The sequence below is a fragment of the Phaseolus vulgaris genome, chromosome 11 (assembly GCF_051622355.1).
Source record: "Phaseolus vulgaris cultivar YP4 chromosome 11, ASM5162235v1, whole genome shotgun sequence".
Lineage (NCBI taxonomy): Eukaryota > Viridiplantae > Streptophyta > Magnoliopsida > Fabales > Fabaceae > Phaseolus > Phaseolus vulgaris.
The window spans coordinates 33,912,286-33,937,789 of NC_143508.1; the positions used below are offsets into that span (position 1 = coordinate 33,912,286).

A 25,504-nucleotide genomic window follows, 5' to 3' on the forward strand; every position below is an offset into this window, starting at 1 on the left:
ACTCTTAACTTTGCCTTCTACCTGACATCCACAGCTCCATTGCTAGCACCCCGCTTGACTACGCCCTGCCAACCATTGTCGCCGACCACCGCAGCGCCTTCGCCGCCGACCCCGCGGACCGCCCTTGACTCGCTTGTGACCGTCGTTCTTAACCTCTTCCGCAACCCGCTCGTGACCACCGTTCGCGAGCCCTTCCGCGCCTCGCGACCTAGCCGCCCACCGCCGCCGTCCGCGACACCTCTTAACCTAATTGCCGATCACGCAACCTAGCAGCAACGCCGACCGCAACCCACGCAACCCCGCCGCGACCCGCGCGAACCCCACGGCCCCACAACCCACCGCGGAACGGGACCTGCGAACCTCGCCGCGCCCACTGCGGACCGCGCAAACCCCGCCGCGCCCACCGCGGACCGCGCGACCGTCACTGCTGCCGACCGCGTTTGGCGCCTGTCGTCTAGGGACCAGTCCCTTCCGAGCCGCGTCTCCGTGCCTTTGAGCTGTGTCATTGTCCCCACCGTGCCCTCCGGCCGCGACCGCCACCCCTTTTGAGGTTAGTATATTTTTATCTATTATTAACTCTAATTTGAAAGTGTTTGTCTTGAGTTAAGTATTTATTTTATATATTGAACGGACTGATTCTGAGTCCGAAGGAGTCTGACCTTCGGCACTTTTGATTAACTTTCAATGATTTTATATTGCTTTGAGATATTTAATGCGCACTGGTTATGAGTCCGGAGGTATTCGACCTTCGGCAATTTGATTTATTTTTTAATTGTTATATATTGTTTTGACATATTGAACGAACTGGTTCTGAGTCCGGAGGTGTCCGACCTTCGGCAATTTTGATTTATTTATTTATGATTACATATTGAACGCATTGGTTCTGAGTCCACACTGGTTCTTAGTTTAGCAGTTCTATGGGTCGAAGTTGGATTAATACACCACGAATAAGTGATACTTACGAAGAAGGGGTGGAAGAATTCATACAATTCGTAGAACATAATGCTATTAGTTGTAAGAATGGAATAAGGATAAGGTGTCCTTGTGTCAATTGTTTAAATGGAAGGATATTGAGTGTTTCTGAAATTAGAGAACATCTTTTATTAGATGGATTTTTGAAAAGTTATACAACATGGACATGGCATGTGTGTGCGGATCTTCAGATGAAGTTCATTTCTCAATAGATGATAGATTTAGAAGACATGATTCGTGATGTGGGAGCAGAATCTTTTGCTGATGCAGTTTTCGAAAATATGTCTAATGATGCTGAGACTCCTTTGTATCCTGGTTCAACTAACTTCACATGATTATCAACAGTGTTAATGTTGATGAATTTGAAGGCAATGAATGGATGGACCGACAAAAGTTTTACAGAATTGCTTCAATTGCTTAAGGACATGCTTCTAGAAGGAAATACCTTGCCCAATCAAAATTATGAGGCAAAAAAAATACTTTGTCCAATGGGCATGGAGAATAGAAAAATACATTCATGTCCTAACGATTGTATTTTATACAAAACTGAGTATGAAGATTTAAGAAGATGTCCCAAGTGTGGTTTGTCACGTTATAAGGTTAAAGTTGGTCAGAATGATGAAATTGATGAATTCACAAAGGAAGGTCCTCCTGCTAAGGTTGTTTGGTATCTTCCAATAATTCCAAGGCTTAAGCGTTTGTTTGCCAATGAAGATGACGCTAAAAACCTTAGGTGGCATGCAGATAATAGAAAATGTGATGGACTACTTCGTCATCCTGTTGATTCTTTGCAGTGGAGGAATATTGATAAAGAATTTCCTGAATTTGGAAAAGAATCAAGAAACCTAAGACTTGGATTGGCAACTGATGGAATGAATCCTTTTGGAAATTTAAGTAGTAATCATAGTTCATGGCCAGTTTTGTTAGTGATTTACAACTTACCTCCTGCTTTGTGTATAAAGCGCAAATACATGATGTTATATATGATGATCTCTGGTCCAAAACAACCTGGAAATGACATAGATGTTTATCTTAATCCACTGATTGAAGATTTGAAGTTATTATGGAATGAAGGGGTTGATGTGTTTGACGTGTTTAAGAATGAATCTTTCCGATTGCATGCGATGTTGTTTTGTACTATCAATGACTTCCTTGCATATGGGAACTTGTCAGATTATAGTGTGAAAGGTCATAGAGCATGTCCAATATGTGAAGAGAAGACATCTTATGAGCAGTTGAAACATGGAAGAAAAACCGTGTATCTTGGGCATCGTAGATTTCTAAAGAAATATCATCCGTATCGTAGATTGAAAAAAGCTTTTAACCGATAGCAAGAACATGACATTTGACCCACTCCCTTAAGTGGTGTTGAAATTTATGAAAAAATAAAAAAATTTAATGTGACTTTTGGAAAATTGAAGAAGAAGCAAACTGTGAGTGAAATATGGAAGAAGAGATCAATCTTTTTTTTATCTTCCGTATTGGTGTAAGTTAGATGTCAGACACTGTCTAGATGTAATGCACGTAGAAAGAATGTGTGTGACAGTCTAATAGGAACACTTCTGAACATTAAAGGCAAAACAAAGGATGGTGTGAATGCACATCTGGATTTGATTGAGATGAATATACGAGAAGAATTGGCACCGAGAAAAGTTGGTAAACGTACATACTTGCCTGCAGCGTGTTACACTTTGTCAAAGAAAGAGAAAACAAGTTTTTGTGAATGTCTTAAAGGTGTTAAGGTACCACAAGGCTACTATTCAAATGTGAAGAGTTTTGTATCTATGAATGATTTGAAACTAATTGGCTTAAAGTCACATGATTGTCACGTTCTAATGCAACAATTACTACCGGTGGCTATTCGTGGAATCTTGCCAAAAAATGTTAGGCATACAATCACTCGACTTGGTTCATTTTTCAATTCCATATGTAGTAAAGAAATTGACTCTCAGAAGTTGGATGAAATTGAAGAAGAAATATTGTTATCTTGTGTCAACTCGAGATGTTTTTTCCTCCATCTTTTTTTGATATTATGGTACACTTGGTTGTTCATCTTGTAAGAGAAATCAGATTGTGTGGGCCAGTTTATATGCGATGGATGTATCCAATTGAACGATACATGAAGATTTTGAAGGGATATGTGAAGAATCAATGTCGTCTGGAAGCTTCCATTATTGAAAGATACATTTCAGAAGAATCTATTGAGTGTTTGTTCCGAGTACATGTCGAAAGCCAAATGTATAGGAGTTCCTGAAAAAGGTTGGCACTCTCGTAGATTGATAAGTAAATCTTCAAAAGGTGTACATGTCATAAGCAAATCTAGAGAAGAGATTCTGCAAGCACACTTGTATATCTTGAATAACACTGATGAGGTGTTACCATACTTAGATACACACAAAGACATTGTCAAATATAAAAATCCAAGACAATCAGAAAAATGGGTGTTAATTGAGCATAACAAAACTTTCATGTCATGGTTTAAGTAACAAATAATGAATGATCCATCAACATCTGAAACATTAACATGGCTTGTAAACGATCTCAAATTTGATGTTTTATGTTGTTCTGGCTATGAAGTAAATGGTTGTTTGTTTTACACAGTCTTGAGATGATAGGAGTACAGTGCAAAATAGCGGAGTCACCTTGGAGGCAGAGTCTTTTACTACAAAGGATCAAAATCCTGTTGTGGGATCAATGCCTTATTATGGTGTCATAGTAGACATTTGGGAAGTTAATTATACCAAGTTTACTTTACCTGTTTTCAAATGCAAGTGGGTTGACAATAAGACTGGTGTCAAAGTTGATGAATCAGGAATGACTTTGGTTGACTTTCGAAAGATAGGTTATCATGACGAACCATTCATAATGGCACATCAAGCTTCCCAAGTTTTTTATATCCAAGATCCTACATCTGACCACTGGTTTGTTGTGCTACATGGAAAAAAACAACATAATGACCCAGAAGATACAAACAATGACATTTGTGAGATTGAATCACTTGCAAAACGACCATCAATAAAGAATATGAGGATGTTCCTGATGTTGTACATGCAACTCGAAATGATCATGACGAAGGAATATATATTTGTATATGCATGTGATTCATGTTTAGTTTTACAATCTATAATTTTAATTATATTTCATATTCTTAATGCTTATCATATTCTTAATAACCAGAACATGGCAGATGATAAAGTTTCTCGTTCAAAAACTGGTAGAGGACCTACCAGATTAAAGAATATGTTTAAAAAGATAAATAAAGATGACAAAATACCTTTGTCTATTGATATCCACACTGGTGTGGCCACTGGGCAATATGCAAAGAAATATAGGAGTTATCTCATAGTACTGTCTCGTAGAAGGATCTCTATCTTAACTGAGTCCTGGGATCACGTGACTGACCACGAGAAAAACATGATTTGGCAAGATATTTTGGTATGCAATTGTTTTTACTTTGTTCAATCTAAAGTTCTTTTATACTTTGTTCTTGTTTGTGAACTAATTCTTTCAAATAATGTAGACGCATTACAAGATCCCGAATGTGGAAACCTTGAAAGCAAAGGTTCTTTCTGATATGGGTGTCAAGTTTCGTCAGTTCAAATCAAAATTGACAACAGATTATATATATGGTGTAAGGAAAGAAGAAAATTCTTGTACAAAATATGCATCCCTTGATGAAGAAACTTGGCAGCAGTTTGTGCAGATTCGACAAACTGAAAAATGGCAGGTTAATATCACTTTTATATTTGAATATAGTTTATATAATGTATTATTAAATTTTGAATGTTATGATAGGAGGTTCGAAAGAAAGCAAAAGTCAGTCAAGCACATAATGATACCCCACACTTATTGTCCCGTGGTGGTTATAAGTTGTTAGAGCAGAAGATGCTTGAAGAAAAGATTAAAGCACGTTCTACTTCCATTGAGGAAATGAATAGTGTAGATTCTTTGAGGACTCCATCCCCACCACCCCGATATGAGATATGGAAGGGTGCTCGTATAAACCCATCAGGGACATGGAGTTTTAAGTCTACAGAACAAACAGTTGAACGAATTGTAAGAAATATCTTTTCAATGTGTTATTTTAAATTCAATGTGTTGAACTTTGACAATTTCTTTTCATTTGTTTTAGGATTCTCTTGCTGAGCAATCAACACAGGGGACTTTTAATCCATGTGGTCGTAATGATATTCTTAATGTTGCTCTCGGACGACCTGAGCACCCTAGACGTGTTCGTGTAGCTGGATATGGGGTTGGGATTCGGTCATACTTTGGACATTCATCACATAGCAAGGAACAATCCTCCAATCAACCTAGCCAAGAGTATTTACTACAATTACGTGAGCAATTAAAGGCTGAGGTAACTCAAGAGCTTAGAGAAAGCTTCATGGAAGAGTTTAATGTGCGAATGGAAAGGGAGTTCAAAAAGCGGTTGGAGGGTTTAGGACTCTCTCAGCAACCTCCTACTATGGTAGAAGATGAACCACCTTCGCTTCCTATTAAGAAAGTCAGCACTAAAGGGAGTTGTTCGGCGGTTGATCTATCGGGAGATGACTTTGGCTCAACTAGCCAATGCGAGTTATATGTTGAGTGTAATTCTTTGACCCGATTCGTTGCCTTGGGTAAGTGTTATGAAGGGGTCACAATGTTACACAATGTGCCTCTTCCTTCTAATTTCATGAAGGTCACGGTGGAGAAGTTCCTTTATGGTGATCTTGCAGTTCCTGTGCCGACATCAGAGGTCACAATTGTAGAAGAGGCATTACATACTTTCGTTGATTGGCCTAGACATATCGTCAAACCTATAGACTCTACGGTATATCTTTGCACTAATACTAATAAATTATATATCAGATATATTAAATTCTAACTAATTTAAGTATTTGTTTGTTTGATGAGTAGCAGGAACCTAAGACAAAACTGTCTCTGGGAAAGAAGAAAATATTCTCCATTGATGATCCTCTGGCGGCATTGGTGGAAGTTGCTACAGCTTTAGATACAACCATCTTAGAGGTTCCATGGGATGTCAATGTTTTTGGAAGGCATAGTAATCTACCATTGTACGTTCACATGTCTGATTTGTTGGACCTTGCATCCGGAGATCAAGAGGTTAACATAACAGTTCTGCAATTATGGATAATGTAAGTTCAAATATTAAAATCTGTATACTTTTGATTTATTAAATATATTAGTACTAACTTATTGAAATTTAGGTATCTTTTTGGATGATGCTTGGATGAGGGGAAACACAATATATATGGGTTTTTAGACCCTCAAGTCATTCAATTAATTGGAAACAAGAAGTCGGAAACACAAACATACATCACCACTACCTTAAAGAATGGTGGAAAACAAATTTATTTTGCTCCGTACATCCATGAGTAAGTCTTTATTTATTAAATAAGTTATAATAAATTATTGAAATAAGAGAAACTAATTAATTGATTTGTTATATAGGCATCATTGGCAACTATTGATCATATCTGTTCAACATCATACCGCTGGATGGTTTTGCTCCTTGCATAAAAAACCCCCTACCTATTTTAAAAACATTATAGATAGGTACGAAAGTTTCATTTAACATTTATTATTACTTATACATTATATAATGTTATGTATTTTAACATGAAATCTTATTATATTAGTGTTTACTCTGGATATAATATGTTGTGTGGGAGGAGAAGTTCAAACGCACAAAAACTCACTTCGATGTACCTTAAGGTATTTAAAGTATATTTGTTCACTCAATTTAATGTGTTTCACTCATTCATTTAATACATTTATTTTCACATGTAGTGCAACAGGCAATCTGGAAATTATGAGTGCGGTTATTATGTTATCCAGTGGATGTTGACTACTTTGCAAGCTGGAATTAATAAAGGTTGGGATCAGGTATAATACCTCAATACAATAAACACTTTAAAATTTGGGGTTTATTATTCATGCACTAATTCAAAAAATTTCAAATGTCACAGTTCTTCAACGACCAACACCCACTAGATTCGAAAGCATTGGAGTATGTGAGAACAACATGGTCAAAGTATTTTGTAACCATGTATAACACCTTAGAATAGATAAATCATTAGAATTGACAAACTTTTTCATATATTACCAAAACCTTTTTGTATAATGTTATCATTTGTTATATGTAATTTTTATATTTAAACTGTCATTTTAAATGTTTTGATTTTCTGGATTTGAAAATTTTATGCAGGTTTGAGATTTATTAAAAAATAATATTTTTTTCAACACCTACATATAACGACGGTTCCAAGTGGAACCGTCTTTAAAAGGCCATACTTACAACGACAGTTCCCACACCGTCTTTAAAAGACCCTCAGATTTTTTTCAAAAAAAATAAAAACCACTTATAACGACTATATCAACCGTCGTGAAAAACCCATATTTTTAACGACGGTTCTTCAATCATCGTGAAAAATCCCCACTTTTTAACGACACCCGCAATAACGACGGTTCTGGAATCGTCTTTAAATGTTGTTTTTAATCGTCGTTAATATACCTTTTTGTACTAGTGAATTGGTATTAATAAGAATAACTGTTGAATTGCGTTGAACTAGGACTTGTCTGTCCCTTTCATCTCTTGTTCCAGTAAATGATGAATCCATCATGGTAGTATGTATTATTTAAAACTAAAGTTATTGGTTCTTTAAGACAATATGTATGAACTCCTGTTTATCAGTAATATTATTTAAGTCTTTCAAATAGTACTGAATCACAGACCAACTGATAGATTGAGAAAGATGAGAGCAGAAGCAGATACCGGTATAGAAAGATGAGAGCGGAATAGCACCGTGCTTCTTATCCTTCTTGTGCTTTGTGCTTTTCTTGAACAGAGCCACGGGGTGATGGGCGCGCCACCACGGGAGCAGCTGGAGGCACAGGCATAGGGGGGGAGCTCACCGAAATTGAAACCGATGGGGAGCTCATTGGCGCCACAACCGGACGAGACGCTGTCAGAGGCTTGGTTGTGATGGCAAAAACGCACTCGAAAACAACATACATAATCATGAAACAATGTCAGAAAATAAACGACACAAAATTTAACGTGGTTCGGTCGTCAACTGCAACATACATCCATACGGGCGACTATTATGGATTTTATTTCTTTACTGTTGCATCCACAATTACAAGTACAATGATCTCTTTAAATAGAGATTATAAAGGAGACACGATGATTAAGTCCACCCACTAAAACATGGTATCTAGTCAACCCAACTCAATTGGTCTTGGTTTCACACTCAACCGGTCGCTGGAGCAGGAGAGCCACAATGGTGTGAGGAGATGCCGTCGGCGACGATGCAGGTATTATGACCTTAGGGGACGCCGTCTTGACACCTCACATCTCTCAATCCCACCTCTCTCTCTTCCACATAAACGCATTTGACGCAGTAAGGTGTGACTTAATGGAGATGACCAATTTACATACATTTTAAAAAACATAGAGACCAAATTAATTTTTTTAAAAACCACGAAAAGAAAAAACAATAAAAACTATAAAGACATGATCCACAACCATGACATACAGCAGAGGCCACCTAGCACTAACACAAGTTAATTTGTCTTCCTTCCAGAATTATACAATTTTTTTTTTTAACAGATCACATCCCTTTACAAAAAATTATACATCCCACCCATCGACAGCCCATTGTGGATCCTCTTTTCTTTTGAGCTCTGCTACTGCCTCCAACCAGAAGCTACTGCAGAACCTGGACTTCCTCCCACTAGACCTGCACTGCATCTTAACAGAAACAAACTCCTTCCAGCTCTGATGCTCACGTTGAAACATCACTCTGCACCGCTCTGCTCGAAAGGGAATAATCTCCCTTAAGATAAATCAACCGACAGAATAATCGTACTCATATCAACATGAACGAGAAAATATTTTTTTATAAAATTAGATGTTTTATTCAAGTTTATTGTTTTCTATGATTCTAAACTATTTTTTATGTCTCATTGAAAAATTTATTGTTGCGGTTGGCAATGATAACAACGTTGTGGTTGGCAATGGAAGTTACCCAATCTAGCATTCCACTAAGATCTTTGTCACAATTATTGCCCCCTCCTTGTTGTAGTAGCAAATTTGTCTACGTAATTTCTGTTTAGATTTTACTTAACTTTCTTTCTGAAGTTAGTTAGAGGACAAATCTTGAAAACTGGTAGTGTCGATTTGGAGCAGGTATCTAAAACAAACACATTTATTACCTTTTTCCATAACCTTTTTCTATATGAATCTAAGATACAAAATAATCCTACAACTATCAATTGCACAATGAATGCAGCTTCTTTGCACATAGCAATGTATCCATGGTTTGCTATGGGGCATCTAACCCCATTTCTCCACCTTGCCAACAAATTAGCCAAAAGGGGACACAAGATCTCATTCTTCATACCCAAAAGAACACAAGCCAAGTTAGAAAACCTCAACCTTCGCCCAAGTCTCATCACCTTTGTCCCTATCAGTGTTCCTCACGTTGATGGTCTTCCCTGTGGTGCAGAAACTACTTCAGATGTTCCCTCTTCTTTGTTCCCACTTATTGCCTCTGCCATGGATCTCACAGAGAAGGATATTGAACTTCTCCTCCTTGAACTCAAACCACACATTGTTTTGTTTGACTTTGCAACATATTGGCTACCAAACTTGGCTCGTAGGATAGGGATCAAGTCTCTTCAGTACTGGATTATTAGTCCTGCAACAATAGGGTACATGGCATCCCCAGCTAGAAAAAGAGAAGATGACATGAGAAAACCACCTTCAGGGTTTCCTGATTGTTCTGTCAAGCTGCATGAACATGAAGTTAGGTTCTTTGCTGCGTCAAGGAAATTGGAGTTTGGCAATGGTATTCTTCTCTATGATCGTATCTCTATTGGTGCAGACTTGTCAGATCATATTGGATTCAAAGGTTGCAGAGAAATTGAAGGGCCTTACGTGGATTATCTGGAGACGCAGTTTGGTAAGCCTGTTTTGCTTTCAGGTCCTCTTGTGCCTGAGTCATCCAACTCTACTTTGGAAGCAAAATGGGGTGAATGGCTCGGTAGATTCAAGGCTGGTTCAGTGATTTACTGTGCACTTGGAAGTGAAAACTCCTTACAGCAAAACCAATTGAAGGAGTTGGTATTGGGTCTTGAGCTAACAGGAATGCCATTCCTTGCAGCACTTAAGCCCCCTAATGAATTTGAGTCCCTTGAGGATGCTCTCCCAAAAGGGTTCAAAGAAAGGGTTCAAGAAAGAGGGGTTGTATATGGAGGGTGGGTGCAGCAACAATTGATCTTGGCACATCCTTCTGTTGGGTGCTTCATAACACACTGTGGTGCAGCTTCTCTAACTGAGGCACTTGTGAACCAGTGTCAGTTGGTGTTGTTGCCTCGCCTTGGTTCTGATTTCATCATCAACGCAAGAACCATGGGTGAAAAATTGAGGGTAGCAGTGGAAGTAGAGAAAGGTGAAGAAGATGGTTTGTTCACCAAGGAAAGTGTCGGGAAAGCTGTGAAAATTGTGATGGATGATGAGAATGAGCTTGGCAGAGAAGTCAGAGCAAATCACAACAAAGTCAGGAACCTTTTACTAAGTGACAGTTTTGAGTCAACTTGTGTTGATGCTTTCTGTCACAAGCTTCGTGATATAATCTAAGTTCGGCATTTCAGATTGATTCACTTATTAAGTTCTATATTACTAGTACTGAATCAGTAGGTTTGTTTAGTTATTTTAGAATAAAACTGGTTTGTGTTTGATGCATTAAATCCTGAGTTGAGGTATCATGATCTATATCTTAGAAGGTTAGAAGGATTTTGATTTCATGATTTTAGAAGCATCAATGGTGGAAGCATGAGAAACCATGGTGAGAACTAATTCGATAGTAATTCTTTTTTCAATGTGAAAACAAGAACAAGACAGGAAATGACAGTAAAAATGGATTAAGGCTAGAGAATGAAGTAAAAACATGTCACGTTCAATGAAGAATCAAAGGATACAAGAAACAATGCAAATAGCGTGGGTTATATATGGACACAAATAGTCAAAAGCCAAGGCAAAATCACATTTTGTGTAGGCTTAGCATCCAAAAAAAAAGTGGAAGCTAATACTTTGGATGCTAGCACTCTAGCGTGAGACTCAAAGGCTCACACAATTTAAGTAAGCTAAACCTACGTAAAATGGATACAATTTGAATGGACTGAACCCCCACAATATGGATGCATTTTGAGTGGTATAACAATGTAGACACATTTTGAGTGAATGTAGCCTACACTTCTTAGATGCTAATTAAAATAAATTAATGGACTTAATCGACACTACATAAAAATAATTTAAAATGTTAATGTGGGTTAGACCCACAATAAAAAAGAAAAGAAATAAGAACAAAATTTTGAATGTTTTTTCAGTTTCTAATAATAAAATTGTCTTATATATTTTAATTACTAATAACTATCATTAATTAATTCCACCTTCTAATCTAAATCTTTAATTGTTTCAAGAGAGATTGGGTACACATATAAAGTGATTAAATGTATTAATCAACGAGAAGTTATTGTCGAATATTTTTCATAACTGTAAAATACTAGTATTAATTTTTCAGTTTTTGTTTTCTCAATTTTTTCACATTCATCTAAACTTCCAATTTCTATTTCAACTCCAGTATTAATAAAAAAACAAAAATTGTCTTCTAATATATACATAGGGATAAGACTACATTCTACTCTTACCCTTGAAATCAAGATTGCACTATATTAAATAATGAACAAAAATCATTAACTGCAAAACTAAAAAATTACCAAAAAACTATAAAAAAATGTGTATAACACATATAAGATATGGATTTACACGTATTTTTCCTACCTTCATTCTTTCTCTCTTTCAAGATAACACAAAGTCTAATCACTAACATGATTGTTAACTTTAGATATAAACAATATGCATTGAAAGTGTTAAAGGTGATAAAAGAAAAGTACAATATAATATAATCTCAGGCACTTCAATGACATGCTCTCATGCTACAGCAGCTGCATATGTCAAGTCATTTTATGGGATCAACAATCAACCTAAAACGGGCGTGACCATTCAACATTATTCTTGGGATCGCCAGTCAACCTAAAAAAGGGCTTGAGCGTTCAAGCCAAATATGGGCATCGCTAGCTGATCATCAATGATTTTGATCAGTTGACCCAAGTGGTACTCTTGGTAAGGCGTTTCAATGCTTGTTTGATTGGTCTAAAGTTGATCGCTTAGATAGTCTTGACCAAATGTATTTGGAAGAAAATATCGATGGTAAGTAAATTTAAGTTCGGTATCGTAAATTAACTAAGTGACAATTTAAAGAACGCGTAAAACGATAAAAAAGAATATTACCTTAAATTGATTAGCACAATTTACATCTTAATTTAATTTTTGATTTTTCATTTGATAAATCTTTTCTTCTCGTATACTCGCTTAAGGTTGTATATCGATAATTGGTATGATTTCTTATTATAATAGAAACTATAACTCATCTAAAGTCAATCTAAAGTCAGTTTATATGACCTATTAATTATTATCAAAAAGATTTAATAAAACTATCCAAAATCTTAACTAAGAATAAATTGATATCTAATAGTCCTTAAAATCAGTTAAAAAAAATACAAACTTTAAATATTATATAATATTATTTAAAATTAAGAAAATAACATACAACTAATTGGAATCTATAAAATACATCTTACATTACCATTAAGAAAAAACCTAAATACATCTTTGGACTAAAATACCTTTCAAGTTTAAAGCATTAAGTTTTAACTTTTCTGAAATTAATAAAATACAAATTTACATGTGTTCTAATTTATCTTCCAAAGTTTTAGAGTTTTTCTCTTAGTAGATTTGTTTGGAATATCTCTTTTCAAGTATATTCATTATAACATTAGTTATCATAATTTAAGAACGGAAAAAATATTAACTAATTTTTAAATAAAGTAAGATTAAATTAAAAACGTTAGTTAAAAAACTATTTAACTAATATGTAATAATTAAGATAATTGAAAAAATAATAAAAATAATTAAACAGTAAAAAGTTTAAAATAAAATATGAAAATAATAACTTATAATAATAATAATAATATATTAAATTATATTGATATTTTTGAAAATTCAAGCCGCAGGTAATCGTTTCATTTTTGTTAGATATCGACTATTTGGATCGTTCTTCATTTTTTTTATCATTCGGTTCTGAAGAGCTAGTTCTCACCGTGTCAATTGATGGAAGAAGATCATAAACGTGCACCTTCTCCTACTCATACTCTTTAGTGTTCCTGTTGCTGCTCCTTCAATTCGATCTTTCGTCGCAAAAAACAATGTCTGAGAAAGACACAGGTTGGGATTTTCACCTCCGAAAGCTCTCTGTCAGTGGCAGAGACTCCAACACCGCCAACGATCCCGCTTCTGATCCTTCCCTTCTTCCTTCCGTAACTCTCATCAAATTCTTACATTTTCCTTCCATTATACTCTCTCTATATATTATTAAATATTAATTTTAGTATTGTTTTAATTTTGATTAGGTGAAGAAGCTTCATGAATTATGCAAGACCGAGAAGTCCGAGGACTTGGTGGCTAGGGTTTATCCTTCCATTAACAAGATTTTCCAGCGGGCTGCCGCTTCCCTCTCTCAATCTCGAACCTCCAATGGCCTTCTTTTGCTTGTATGTTTTTTGGTTTTTAAATTAATGTTTTATCGTAAAAATCGATTCGATTTAATGTCTGCGTAATTGGTTCTCAGGCAATTCTTCAGTTTTACCTAGACTTTGGGGAGTTTGTTCTTCACGATGCTGATCCTAGTCTTAGGACATTTTTTCGGTCGTGCCTGAGCAGGTAATATTATAGAGTTTAATTTCTATGCATTGCAAGTGGAAATTTGTTTTACACAGACAACCAATTAGAATCAGTATGATCTTTAAGATAATTAGTGGAAAAGTTAGCAAAGTTATAAAGTTCTATTTGGGTAAACTCATCTAAAAACAGTTTGAAAAGAAGAAAAAAAAATAACAAGCTTCTTCCTAAGTAGTAATTAACTTTAAAACAAGCTAATTTCTATGAAACTTTCCCCTATTAGCTTCTCCCAAATGTTGGTTTTTAACATAAACGTAAGTTAATTTATAACTTAAGCAGAAGTTTTCTTCTTTAATTTATTCGTTTATGTCAGTTTGTAATTGGGTGTGACAGTATAAAAACCTTCTATAAAATCAGTGCTTAGACTATTTTCAATGTATCAATGTTAAAAACATGTGATGTGAGGTGACTTTGGCAATGTGAGAAAAGTAATTTTGAGTGTACAATTATATATAGGCGGTCAAGATTAAAATTAAATAAAATTAATTTTTATCATTTTTGGTTGGGATTGCCATGCTTGATCAACCATAAGTGGTTCACAAACATTATTTTGATAGTTTGATGGAAGAAATACAATATTATAGTAATGAACATCAGTAGAAGACCAGGAAAGCCAAAAAATAAAAAGGTAAATAGTTAGTAATAGCAACAGATCTTTTTCATCATCATTGTTTCCTTGTGCCACCTACTGAGAGAAGCAAGACTAGGATAGATGTGACGGAAATTTTAGGAACTCTTGATGATTTGTATGGATTTCTTGAGCCTGAAAGTGAGGAAAATTTACTTATTGTCTCAGAGACTGCTTTCTCTTCTAAAGTTGGGTGAAAGTATGACTTTGAAACAAAACTTATGTCTTCTTTTCCCTAACCAACCAAACAGTAAATAAAAGGTGAAATTTCTTATTTTATCAATGCAAAATTTACCCTGAATTTACTTCTGTACTAAACAGGTCTTAAGGCTATGTAATATCATTAAAATGAGGTTATAATTCTACCAAATTATTTGTAACCTGTTGCAGGGAGTTTGCTGATCCTGTTGTTGCAGAAGCAACACTTGAATTTCTCATCAACAACAAGAAGAAGCTTCTAGCTTCCTTCCCTAACTTATTACCTCAGGTGTAACCCAAGTTCTGTAGCAACTTGCGTTTTTAAAACTGCTGCATGCAATAAAATTAAAAAGTTTATAATTATCATGAGGAAATATTTGCTCAATGAGTGTTCTGTTTAGTTGGATATTTTTAGTTATTAAGTGACGTCTTCAGAATGACACTAATAAAAATGTCACTTGGGAGTTAAATTATTTCAGCATTGTTTTGGGTTCTAAGAGTCATATGTCCCTCTAAAGATTCTGAACTTCTATAGTCTAACTTGAAGCATGTGGCCATGATGCATTCAAATTAACCTCTTGATTAATGAGCTTGTTCCCCTGGGCTTTGGAGTTTGCTTTATCCCAGACCAATAATAATCGTATGTGACTATCTGATATCATATCTAATTATTCTTTTGACAGTTTTTTCCGTTGTTGTTAAAGTTGATTGCTTGGAATGGTGAAAGGTATGTACCCATTTTTCTTCCATTTTTTATTCAGTCCTGTTTGGTATGGGGGGTGGGGGATAAAAGGTAAATACTTTTCCTGCCATATTCTGAACCAGTAAGTGCAATCTATTGCTGATCCTGTATTCTTTCTTTTGCTTCCAAATCTTAAAATGTATGTCATGGTAATGGTTTTCTAACATTTTACCATAGAAGTGACAAAGAAATGGTTTGAAGAGGAACATTAAAATTGATAATATCTTCTTGTTACAAGGATAATGAATATTGAAAAAGGGAATCTGTTTAGTTACCCGATGTGAGAATATTTAAGATTGACCTTTGTCTACGTCTTAGGTTTCAAGTAGAATAAGTTTTTGGCCTGTGGACCAGTTTTTGACCTCTAATTACAGGTTTTATGTTAAAATTAATAGGCTGGATGTTTGAGACAATGTGCTGTCTATGTGCCACTTTGGTGCATGTAAATGAACCATTCTAGTGTAATTTTATTTTTTGTGCGGCAATGTGCCTGATAGATGGGGTGGGGCTAGGGCCCAGATATTAATTAACTATTTTTTGTATACTCTTGCAGATTAGAGAAACTGTTTTTGAAAGCCTTCCCGGGCTTGATGTCACCTGGGACATTTCTTCCCTTATTTCCATCTTTAGTAGACTTGCCAAGTATGTACAAATTATATTACTATCACCACTTTTGTCTTATTTACCTTTTTATTTCAATAGAAAGATTAATACTTATAATTATGATTGTTTGTCCAATTGCATTTTCCCTCTCCTATTTTTATTGATTACGAACAGCATAATTCAATTTATAATCAAGATTGGTGGAAAAAGTTGACCGTGCTAAATTTTTATGTTTAACTTTTCCAACTTTTATTGCTTTTAGACACATTTTCCATAACAATAATCATAATTATTGTGGGCCACTTCCCCAGTATTAAAAAGTAAAATAGAAAAGAAGGAAGTGTGAAATATTCTCTGCAGTAATAAATAAGAACCATTTCAGAAAAATAGGTAGTTATCAGATGTTCCATGTAATGGGTTTGATGATATGCTGATAATCAGTTTCTTCTTATTTCCCTTCACAAAATCTTATCAATTCAATGTTTTCCTGCCCATCTTTGCTAGTTTTGGTAGTAGCATTGGAAAAGGTGGAAAAAACCTCTGGACCGCTAATTGGGAGCAGCATAGCTTCTATTCAGAAAAATACTGCCCCTAAGGTTATCTTTGATTCTTTAAATTCCAGTGATGTTTAGCCAGTGTTGCAAAAGTGTATCCTATGAATGTCTTTGTTTATTTTCAATGTAGATGCTACTTGCTCTTATGGATGAGGCATATACTGGTTCAACTATAGAAGATGGTGGAGGTGATTCTGAATATGAGGATAATAGTGCAATTGATGTTGCTGATCCTTTGTTCCTTGAACTTTTAAAGGATGAAAATGATGGCATTGCTGTATGTTACCTTTTATCTTGTTTGTCATGGTTTTTACTTCAATTTGTCTTGGTTCCTGTCTTCCTGTTATTTTTAAGCTAAAAATTCAAGTTGTTGAGCCATTTTTTCTCAGCCACATCATGTTTACCGATCAATAGTTATGGAAGATTGATAATAAGTTTGCTTTCAATTCAATAATATTGCTTTCTTCACATTGAAAGTTTAATGTTTGATGAAATTGAGTTCCAACTCTGTTTGATATTGTAGCCCTATTACAAATTTGGGATTTTTGTTTGATATTTAGCTTCATTTTTAAATTCCTAATGTAAATTATATTCATGTCTCAGGAACGTCCCTGGTCATCTCCAGTGATAGCTGCAATATTACAGGCTTCAGTCAATAGTCCTTACTCTGATAAGCTGAAAGCAGTACTTGGCATGACTCCTCGTCTTCTTGATGTGTACTTCTCCATAGCATTGCATACTGTCAATAATTGTATGTTTTGTTCATGCACTTTCTATGTTCTTTGAGATTATTCAATAATAGTGAGAATTTTGTTATTAGAATCTGTGCTCTTTAACGATATAGGACTGGGCTGTATTTACAGTTTTTCTCTTGTTTTAAATTAATTTTCAGCTCTGATTTGTGCATTGATTCCCTTGCTTATGTCAAGATTTGCTACAATATTTCCAGACAAAATATTTTCATATGAGGTACTGATTATATCTTCTCTTGTTATGAGTTAGAATTGCTTTTGAGAACCAACATTTCAAAATCATGAAGTTGTGTATTGAACTATAAGAAAAAAAGAAACATTGAGTTGAATCTGTGTATTTCTATGACAACATGGGTTATTTGTTCATATTGAGAAAATATAATCAGTATAATAAACAAAGGAGATTTGGTTTATGAAATCTTAGAGCCTTGGTTAATATGTCTATTTGTTGTTCACTAGAGGTAAGAAATCTAGTTGTGATATCTTCAGATTCCAGTTTCTTGTTTATGAAATATCATTAGTGGTGGAATCAGTGGCGGAGTTATAGCTTGCTGCCATAACATGGTGGTGGCGATGTAAGTTTTTCATGGTGGCCCATTGTGGCTGCTTTGGGTGCCACGAAATGGCATCATAGAATTGACATGGAGGAAGTTACAGAGTGACTGTGCATCAGCGCCCGCACAAGAGGAAGGAGTTGCAGCGGGTGAGGAAGGAAGGAGAAGAAGTCTCGGGTTTGTGTGATCGACCCAACCCGGGGCAATGGAACCTTAATCTTCTATCTGTTCTCTTATTTTCCCAGTGGGAGTCGGCCCAATTGTTTTTTTTTCCTTTAAAAGAATGAGTTGGGCCATACAACCTGGCCTAAACCAAACATTACAATAGAATATTGACCTAGGCCACCTTACCCACAACGAACCAACAACCTCCTTCGATATTGTGCACTCCTGCAGCCATTGTCGTTGCCCCTGTCTGCAAGTCCACCCACCCTACCCACATTGAACTAGCAACCTCTTTCGTTATGTTTTGTTGTTATTTTAAGTTTTGAACTTGAAATTTCTGGTTTTTAATTTGATTTTATTGTTATTTGAATTTCTAGACATGATATTATTTATGATTGTCTTTCATTATTTTTTCATTATAATTATATTTTTGGACTTCTTTAAATTATCTTTATGCATATGTTTTTTTTTTATATTATGTATGTGTATTACTGTAGTTTCTTATGTTATGTATATGTATATATTGTATTTTTCTTTTTGCAATGCTTCCGCCATAACCCTTTATGGTTTCTGATAAATTCTTATAAAGGAGTTTTAGTCCCTGATATTTCCATTATCTAATATCAATAACACTAAATAGCATTCTACCTTAATAGGTTAGGTTCTTTCATGAAAGACATTATTTGAGAAATTGTTTTAGTCATATGAGCTTATGGATATGACTAAAGTCATTGTCTTGTATTATACTTTTGTACTTGATCTTGTCATAACATTTTTTTTCTTGCTTTTCCAAGATCAAATTACCCCCAACTAGAACACAATACCCTCTAGTGAAACATCTATCTGGTGGGCTTGCCCCCAAAGCACCTAACAACTTGAGTATTCCCCCTTCTTTATAAATAACATATTTTCTAGGAGCATTCTTAATATATCTTAGGGTTCGTACAATTGCATCCTAATGGTCTTGATAAGGAGAATTCAAAAATTGACTTATATACACTCACTACAAAGGTAATGTCAGCACAAATCACAATGAAACAATTTAACTTACCAACTCACTGTCTGTAATTCCTAAGGTTTGAATACAACTCTCCTTGGTCAGATACAAGTTTGCTACTCCATTGGTGTGTCTATTGGCTTAGCATTTAACATCTTTATTTCTTCTACAATATTTAGGTCTTATTTTCTCTATAAAATGACCAAACCACCCTTGGAATGGACAACTTCAATACCAAGGAAGTACTACAACTGACCAAGGTATTTTGTTTGTATTAAAGGAAAATAAAGAATAGGGTAAATCCATTGTGTATATTGAACACATAGGGTTATGTTTATATAGGAAAAGAAACATATGGGTTAAGCCCATTACATAAATATGAAATATCTAACAATATCTATAGTATCTCATAATATCTAATAATATCTAATTATATCTAATGATATCTAACACTCTCCCTCAAGCTGGTGCATATAGATCATATGTACCCAACTTGTTACAAATGTAATCAATCCTGGGTCCTCGTAAGGGTTTAGTAAAAATATCTGCTAATTGATTATTTGAATTAACAAACTCAGTCTTGATATCTCCCGATATAATATTTTCTCGAATGAAATGACAATCAATCTCAATATGTTTGGTCCTTTCATGAAAAATTGGATTTGAGCTAATATGAAGAGTAGCCTGATTGTCACATATAAGTGTCATTTGAGTGACCTCTCCAAATTGCAATTCTTTAAGTAACTGTTTAAGCCAAATAAGCTCACAGGTAGTTGAGGTCATAGCTCTATATTCTGCTTCTGCACTAGATCTCGCCACAACACTTTGTTTCTTGCTCTTCCAAGATAGCAAATTATCACCAATGGAGACACAATAACTGGAAGTTGATCTTCTATTAGATAGAGATCCTGCCCAAGCAGCATCTGAATAACAAACGAGTTTAGTATGGTTATTATGACCATATACCAAACCTTTTCTAGGAGAACCTTTAATGTACTTTAGTATACGAATGACTGCATTCCAATGATCTTCACATGGAGAATTAAGAAATTGACTCACCACACTGACTGCAAAGGAAATACCAGGACGAGTAACAGTGAGATAGTTCAATTTTCCAACTAATCTCCTGTACTTCTCAGGATCTGAAAGAGGCTCCCCCTGATTGGGTAGAAGCTTGACATTTGGATCCATGGGAGTATCAACAAATTTCGAATTCATCAACCCAATTTCCTCCCAAATATCCAATGCATATTTTTTTTGAGAGATAACAATACCAGTATTGGATTGTGCTACCTCAATCGCCAAGAAATATCTGAGTTTGCCAAGATCTTTGGTCTGAAAGTGTTGACAAAGGTGTTGTTTTACTTGTGAGATGCCATGGTGATCACGGCCTATAAGAACAATGTCATCAACATACACTATAAGATAGATATACCCAACACTCGAGTGACGATAAAAATCTGAATTTCCAAACTGTTGAACAAGCTAAATTTTCCAAACAAAGCCCTAGGAGACTGCTTGAGACCATATAAGGATTTGCGAATACGACATATGGACCACCATGCACTGTCAAGCAACACGGAATTGCATGTTGGAGATGCATATGAGGGTTTGTGGGGCTGCAATTTGTATAGTGTATAGCTCAGCATGATGCGATCCCAATAGTGTGGTCAATGTTAAAATAGTTATTGGATAAAAATTCTTTGGGAAAGTTGCTAGAGACGTCAAAACAACTCTTAAAGAATAGTGGGCGAACTAGGAAAGGAAGAGAAAGGTTTGCCAACCTTTTTTTCCATTAGAGACCGTGGGTAGCAGGCACGGTTTTTAAGAGGCTCTAGATATTATGTTTGAACTATTAGAAAAAGGAGAAGCATTAAGGTGAAACCGTGTGTTTCTATGACAACTCGGGTGATTTATTTACATTGAGAAAACTAAAATAAAGAAATAAAGAAGATTTAGTTTCCTCTAATAATAAAGATACGATTCTAGAATAAAAAATAAAAATAAAAATGAAAAATATGATCATTGTTTTTGTATTGTAAATATATAATCTTTATTTCTGTATCAATAAAGATATGATCTTTATTTCTGTAATCATAGTACTATGCTTCGTGGTTTTTGTACTACTATTGTTTACTCTTTCAAGCTCTTCATTTTCTAGAACCTTCAGCTATAGTAATCTAGCCCAAAGGAATGAAATTCACTGACATTTTAATTGAGGTTATGAATTCATCAAGTATTAAATGTTCAAGTCTATAACAAATACTATATTATTGTCATGATTATTATGACTGTTGAAATCATAGGATTTTAGTCATATAGGGTGGTAAAGGAGAGAATAGGACTAAACACTTCAAAATTGATGTTTGCTTGATAGGATATCATGTGTTAAAAGAAACAAGCACTAACCTTCCTTTGTTATACTAATACTAGATTCATAGTCCTCAAAGGAAATAAATCATGTAAAGAAACAATATGGAAAGCAATCCTAAGAGAGATGCCAAACCATTCTAAAGTATATGTATTATGATATTGTTAGATATCCTCTATATATCCTAGCAGTTCCCCTCGGCTAAAACTTTCTAATATATAATCTTGTTGCGAATGAACACTTTAAAAAGGAAAAGAAAAAACAAGCAAAATAATATGGGCTCCATTAAGCATGTCGAGAGGGAAACAATGGGACTTGAGAATAGGATGTTAAACAGATGAGCTTTGTTCAATCAGCTCTACAATATATTTATAACAATCATCAGCCTAAACAGAAAATTGGAATGTTGTATGATCAAGGAAGAAGAGACTTCACCCAAAACAATCACACACAAGCATAATTTTCCTGGTAAGCGATTATAACATGACTAAAGCTAAAACTTCTACCAAGTTCATCAACAATTGCATTTGGAAGCTTCAAATAGTAGAATACTTCCAAATTTGAAACTAAGGCTGATGTGCATCACAACCATGGACAGTTCCTTGCTGAAATGATTCATTTGTGATCATTACCATTCATAATGGAGACTGGTATTAAGAACTATAAGCTTTGGGAGATTTTCTTAAATATCAACCACCTGTTCTTTAGTATTGTAGCATTTCAAATCTTGCTTACCTTACTGACTTCATCTCTTAGGGAGTAAAATCTTGTCTCAATATGCTTGCTTCTTCTATGAGCAAATTGATGTTTAGACAAGTTTTTAGCTTACTTGATGTCTATTAGCATCTTCACATGCTCTTATCTTCAAATCTTCATGGGCTTGTCAAGCTCCCATTATTCAACCTCAGATGAAGACAATGTTACCATTGACTCCTTAGAAAACCGTGAAATAGGTGCTCCACTCATCATAAACATGTACCCTTCTGTATTCTTTTTGTCACTTTTATCACATCATCAGTCTGAGTTAGAGTATACTTCAAAAATATTCTGTCATGTTTTAAAAAAAACAACCCATAGATCAAAGTTCCCTTTTACATATCGCAATATCAGAAAGCCTCAAATGATCCATAAAGTTAATCATCAACCCCACTCCATATGCTATGTCACTGCAAGCAGCTTAGAGTCTTGTAAATTGAACATTGTAATCTTTTACTTTTAACAGCAACTATTATGCTTTATTTATATGGAAAGTAAATGTGAAATAGATGGACAGTCAAATATTTAACTGTTTTCTTTTTCCAGAAGGCCTTCCTTCTATAACTTTGTGCTTTGTAGTCCCATTTGCCTCAAGGCCTTAACCTCAAGGTCACCAGCTTTAAATAAAAAATACCTAACTTCCGCCTTTCAATTTTTGTTTTGGCGAATAAAGTTATTGTCTCATGCTTGTTACTTTAAAGTTCTGCTGTGCTTTTCAGGTTCGCAAGCGACTTTTGGAGTTTATGCTCTCTACATTTCAGTGTTCACCAAACTTCATTGCCCTTTTAAAGGTATTTTTTGACAATATACTGCATTTCATTTATGATTTTACATCAAATGTTGTTCAACTTTTTATGTTGTGATCTATTGCAATGTGATGATTTTGAACTGTAAGATTGTGCTATGTGAGAATATAATTTTGTTTTTAGTGATGAGCCACCTTTTTTCTTTGAAATATAGCAGCATTTGTCTTCTGTGCTGTGACTTGTATAGAATTTGATCTTTTTGTCTTAGAAAACTAGGGCTTATGTCTAGAACCACTCTCGTGAAGGCTTATGCTGTTGAGTTATGGCTCTTTCAGGAATCAACTTTTCTAAAAGCTTTAGCCATTTGGCTTAGGCAAAGACTCGCCAGCCAAATTTATATAACACCCCCCCCTCCTTCAAGATCCTTTGGGTTTGATGGATTGATAATGCTCCACAGTCCACACACCTATCTTGTGCTTAAATTTACTTTTGTTAAGAGGAATGGGGACTGCAAGGATCAAACTCTTAACCAATTAGTTATGGAGGCTCTAATGCCATGTCAAGAACCAACTCTCCTAAACACTTTAGTTGTTAACTAAAGATTCTTGAATGATTTTATGTTTAACACTGTTAATTATAGACAAAGTGAGTTCATTTTATATAATCAGGAAAATCCAAATTATATATGTATTATTAAAAATGTTTTTATTTATTTTTGTATCATATTGTTGTTATTAAAGGAAATCAAATCTTCTCTATTTATGGTATTGATTCCTTTTTTCAATATTAATAAGGCACGTGTGCTTTCTTAGAAACACATGATTTCAGCTCAATGTATCTCTCTTCCCTTGAATTTAACAAATACCTTTTATGAATTTATTGCAGAAACCTATAATGGACAGACTTGGAGAAGCTTATGACAGCCCAGACAAGGTTAGTCAACAACTATTTTAACTATTTGTGGAAGGTTGGTATACGACCATCTTGACATAAAAATTCATTAATTTTCTTTAGACAGAATTAGCCTTGCAACTATGTTGGGCCATCGGAGAGCATGGTGGAGGTGGTGGATCTCACAAAGATGAAGCCCGTGAGCTTTTTGAGAGTCTAGAACTGCTTTTGTATGAAAACCTTTCCTCAAGGTATGATGTAGTATTAGTATACACCTAACTTCTTCCAGTGCTGAGAGATTTGAAGATTTCTAGGTAATTCGGTGATGACTTGATCTAATTTGTTTACTTGGAAGTCGTGTGGGCATGACACAGGAGGTATCTCTTGGTTCCGATAAGGATACTTACAGAAGGTCATCACAGTCCAGGCTTTTATGTTTTGTTGTGACAGCCATAGCAAAGCTTGCTACACATCATCGAGAGTTAATACCAAGAGCACGAGTATCCTTGGGCAAGGTATTGTGTTGAAGTTGCAGGACAAAGCATAATAGGTTATTAATGATGTAACTATTTTTCTAATTTAGGATTTGCTTTTCAGGTGGCTCGGTCTCGAATTTCTGATGCTAGAGTATGGAGGCGTGCATGTGATTTCCTGGGTTTGATGAAAGACCCTGCTATATGTTCATCCATATTGGGGCCTTCGCGACCTACACAAGGTACAGCGCAGAAAGTAGGCAGCATAAACTGGAGTGAAGGTTCAACGAAGATGATTGCACATATTCCATTTTACATTCTAGGGGAACAAGAAGGTGATGATATTTTGCTCCCGTTGACATTCATTCATTCGCATGTCCATAATTTTTTGCACTAGGGAGCACATTTGAGATAATCATATTTGATTCCAATTTCAGTGCGTGTCGTGCTCTGGCACAGTCATCTCCTGTGTTTATATTTCTTTCAGTGGTGGAAATTTGTACTCACCTTTTATGTTGCTTGCTACAGGGCCACCTTTTCATGATTTCTCATTTTCAGATATCATTCCCAGAAGATGATAGAAGCTGAAATTTACCAGGTGGCCATCTTCTCTATTATCCAATATGGTCATCTTGAGGTCATTCTGATATTATTTATTTTTTAATCTCTATACTGGTTAAGCCTCCGTTAATCGGCAAGTTCAGATTTTAGTTATTTTTCCATATTTCTGGGTTTTTTTCTTCTTTCCTTTCAGCATTCACTCCTTAAAATGACTCTACTGTTTATCATACGAGTTTGAGGGGATTTTAACTCTTGTTATGCCAATGATTCTGTCCGTTGTAACATTACAAAAAAATTATAATGTAAGATTCTCCAGAAAATATTATTTTATTTATGAGCATTGCATTTAGAGTACTTAGTTTTAATAATGATAATAATAAAAAAAGTACTAACTTTAAATAATAACAATATAGAGAATATTAAAAAAGAGTATTAATTTCAAAATAATAATAGTAAAAAGTATTTAAAATAATAATAATAATATATTAACTTTACATAATAATAATATATTATCTTTACATAATAATAGTAGACTAATAATAGTCATAACAAAAAATTATACTAATTTCTGAATAATAATTATAATAAGTATGATAAAAAAGTATTAATTTGATAATAAATTTTTTTTAAAAAACGACATCAGATTCTTATCTCTTAAATGGGGAGATAAGCA

General features: G+C 34.9%; 3 protein-coding genes and 1 pseudogene across 5 annotated transcripts; 3 read left to right on the forward strand and 1 right to left on the reverse strand.

Annotated features, from left to right (window-relative positions):
- The first annotated feature begins 1,397 nt into the window (after positions 1 to 1,397).
- On the forward strand, positions 1,398 to 7,046 carry LOC150023210 (uncharacterized). The gene is made up of 6 exons (XM_090297758.1): positions 1,398 to 2,084; positions 6,220 to 6,353; positions 6,430 to 6,534; positions 6,618 to 6,693; positions 6,769 to 6,864; positions 6,948 to 7,046. Exons 1-6 carry the CDS (start codon positions 1,398 to 1,400, stop codon positions 7,044 to 7,046), a joined length of 1,197 nt encoding a protein of 398 aa, XP_090153884.1.
- Positions 7,047 to 8,513: 1,467 nt separating this feature from the next.
- LOC137827831 (cyanidin 3-O-galactoside 2''-O-xylosyltransferase FGGT1) lies at positions 8,514 to 10,731 on the forward strand. Its single transcript, XM_068634185.2, has one exon. It carries the CDS (start codon positions 9,263 to 9,265, stop codon positions 10,619 to 10,621), a length of 1,359 nt encoding a protein of 452 aa, XP_068490286.1. The 5' UTR covers positions 8,514 to 9,262; the 3' UTR covers positions 10,622 to 10,731.
- A 2,359-nt stretch (positions 10,732 to 13,090) lies between these two features.
- On the forward strand, positions 13,091 to 25,161 carry LOC137819203 (AP-5 complex subunit zeta-1). 3 transcript variants are annotated; one of them, XR_016517240.1, is made up of 17 exons: positions 13,108 to 13,419; positions 13,513 to 13,653; positions 13,731 to 13,822; positions 14,859 to 14,955; positions 15,350 to 15,393; positions 15,962 to 16,050; positions 16,516 to 16,607; positions 16,696 to 16,842; positions 17,169 to 17,316; positions 17,458 to 17,534; positions 22,707 to 22,769; positions 22,880 to 22,951; positions 23,792 to 23,839; positions 23,921 to 24,048; positions 24,153 to 24,312; positions 24,395 to 24,605; positions 24,799 to 25,161. XR_016517240.1 is itself a non-coding variant. In XM_068622980.2 (16 exons), the coding sequence occupies exons 1-16, from the start codon at positions 13,309 to 13,311 to the stop codon at positions 24,846 to 24,848; spliced, it is 1,707 nt and encodes a 568-aa protein (XP_068479081.1). In that variant the 5' UTR covers positions 13,091 to 13,308; the 3' UTR covers positions 24,849 to 25,161. The 3 variants fall into 3 exon arrangements, 1 of the variants encoding a protein (XP_068479081.1); XM_068622980.2 differs by lacking the exon at positions 22,707 to 22,769 and having other exon boundaries at positions 13,091 to 13,419; XR_016517239.1 differs by lacking the exons at positions 17,458 to 17,534; positions 22,707 to 22,769.
- On the reverse strand, positions 19,493 to 20,251 carry LOC150023211 (secreted RxLR effector protein 161 pseudogene; annotated as a pseudogene).
- Positions 25,162 to 25,504: the final 343 nt, after the last annotated feature.

Excerpts from the sequence above, each read along its gene's own strand:
- LOC150023210 (XM_090297758.1), top strand. The coding sequence starts at position 1,398 with ATGCTTCTAGAAGGAAATACCTTGCCCAATCAAAATTATGAGGCAAAA. Across the intron at positions 2,085-6,219 it reads TGTTTAAGAATGAATCTTTC|CACAATATATATGGGTTTTT; the intron begins CGATTGCATGCG and ends GATGAGGGGAAA. Across the intron at positions 6,694-6,768 it reads TCACTTCGATGTACCTTAAG|TGCAACAGGCAATCTGGAAA; the intron begins GTATTTAAAGTA and ends TTTCACATGTAG.
- LOC137827831 (XM_068634185.2), top strand. The coding sequence starts at position 9,263 with ATGAATGCAGCTTCTTTGCACATAGCAATGTATCCATGGTTTGCTATG.
- LOC137819203 (XM_068622980.2), top strand. The coding sequence starts at position 13,309 with ATGTCTGAGAAAGACACAGGTTGGGATTTTCACCTCCGAAAGCTCTCT. Across the intron at positions 13,823-14,858 it reads TTTCGGTCGTGCCTGAGCAG|GGAGTTTGCTGATCCTGTTG; the intron begins GTAATATTATAG and ends AACCTGTTGCAG. Across the intron at positions 17,317-17,457 it reads ATTGCATACTGTCAATAATT|CTCTGATTTGTGCATTGATT; the intron begins GTATGTTTTGTT and ends ATTAATTTTCAG.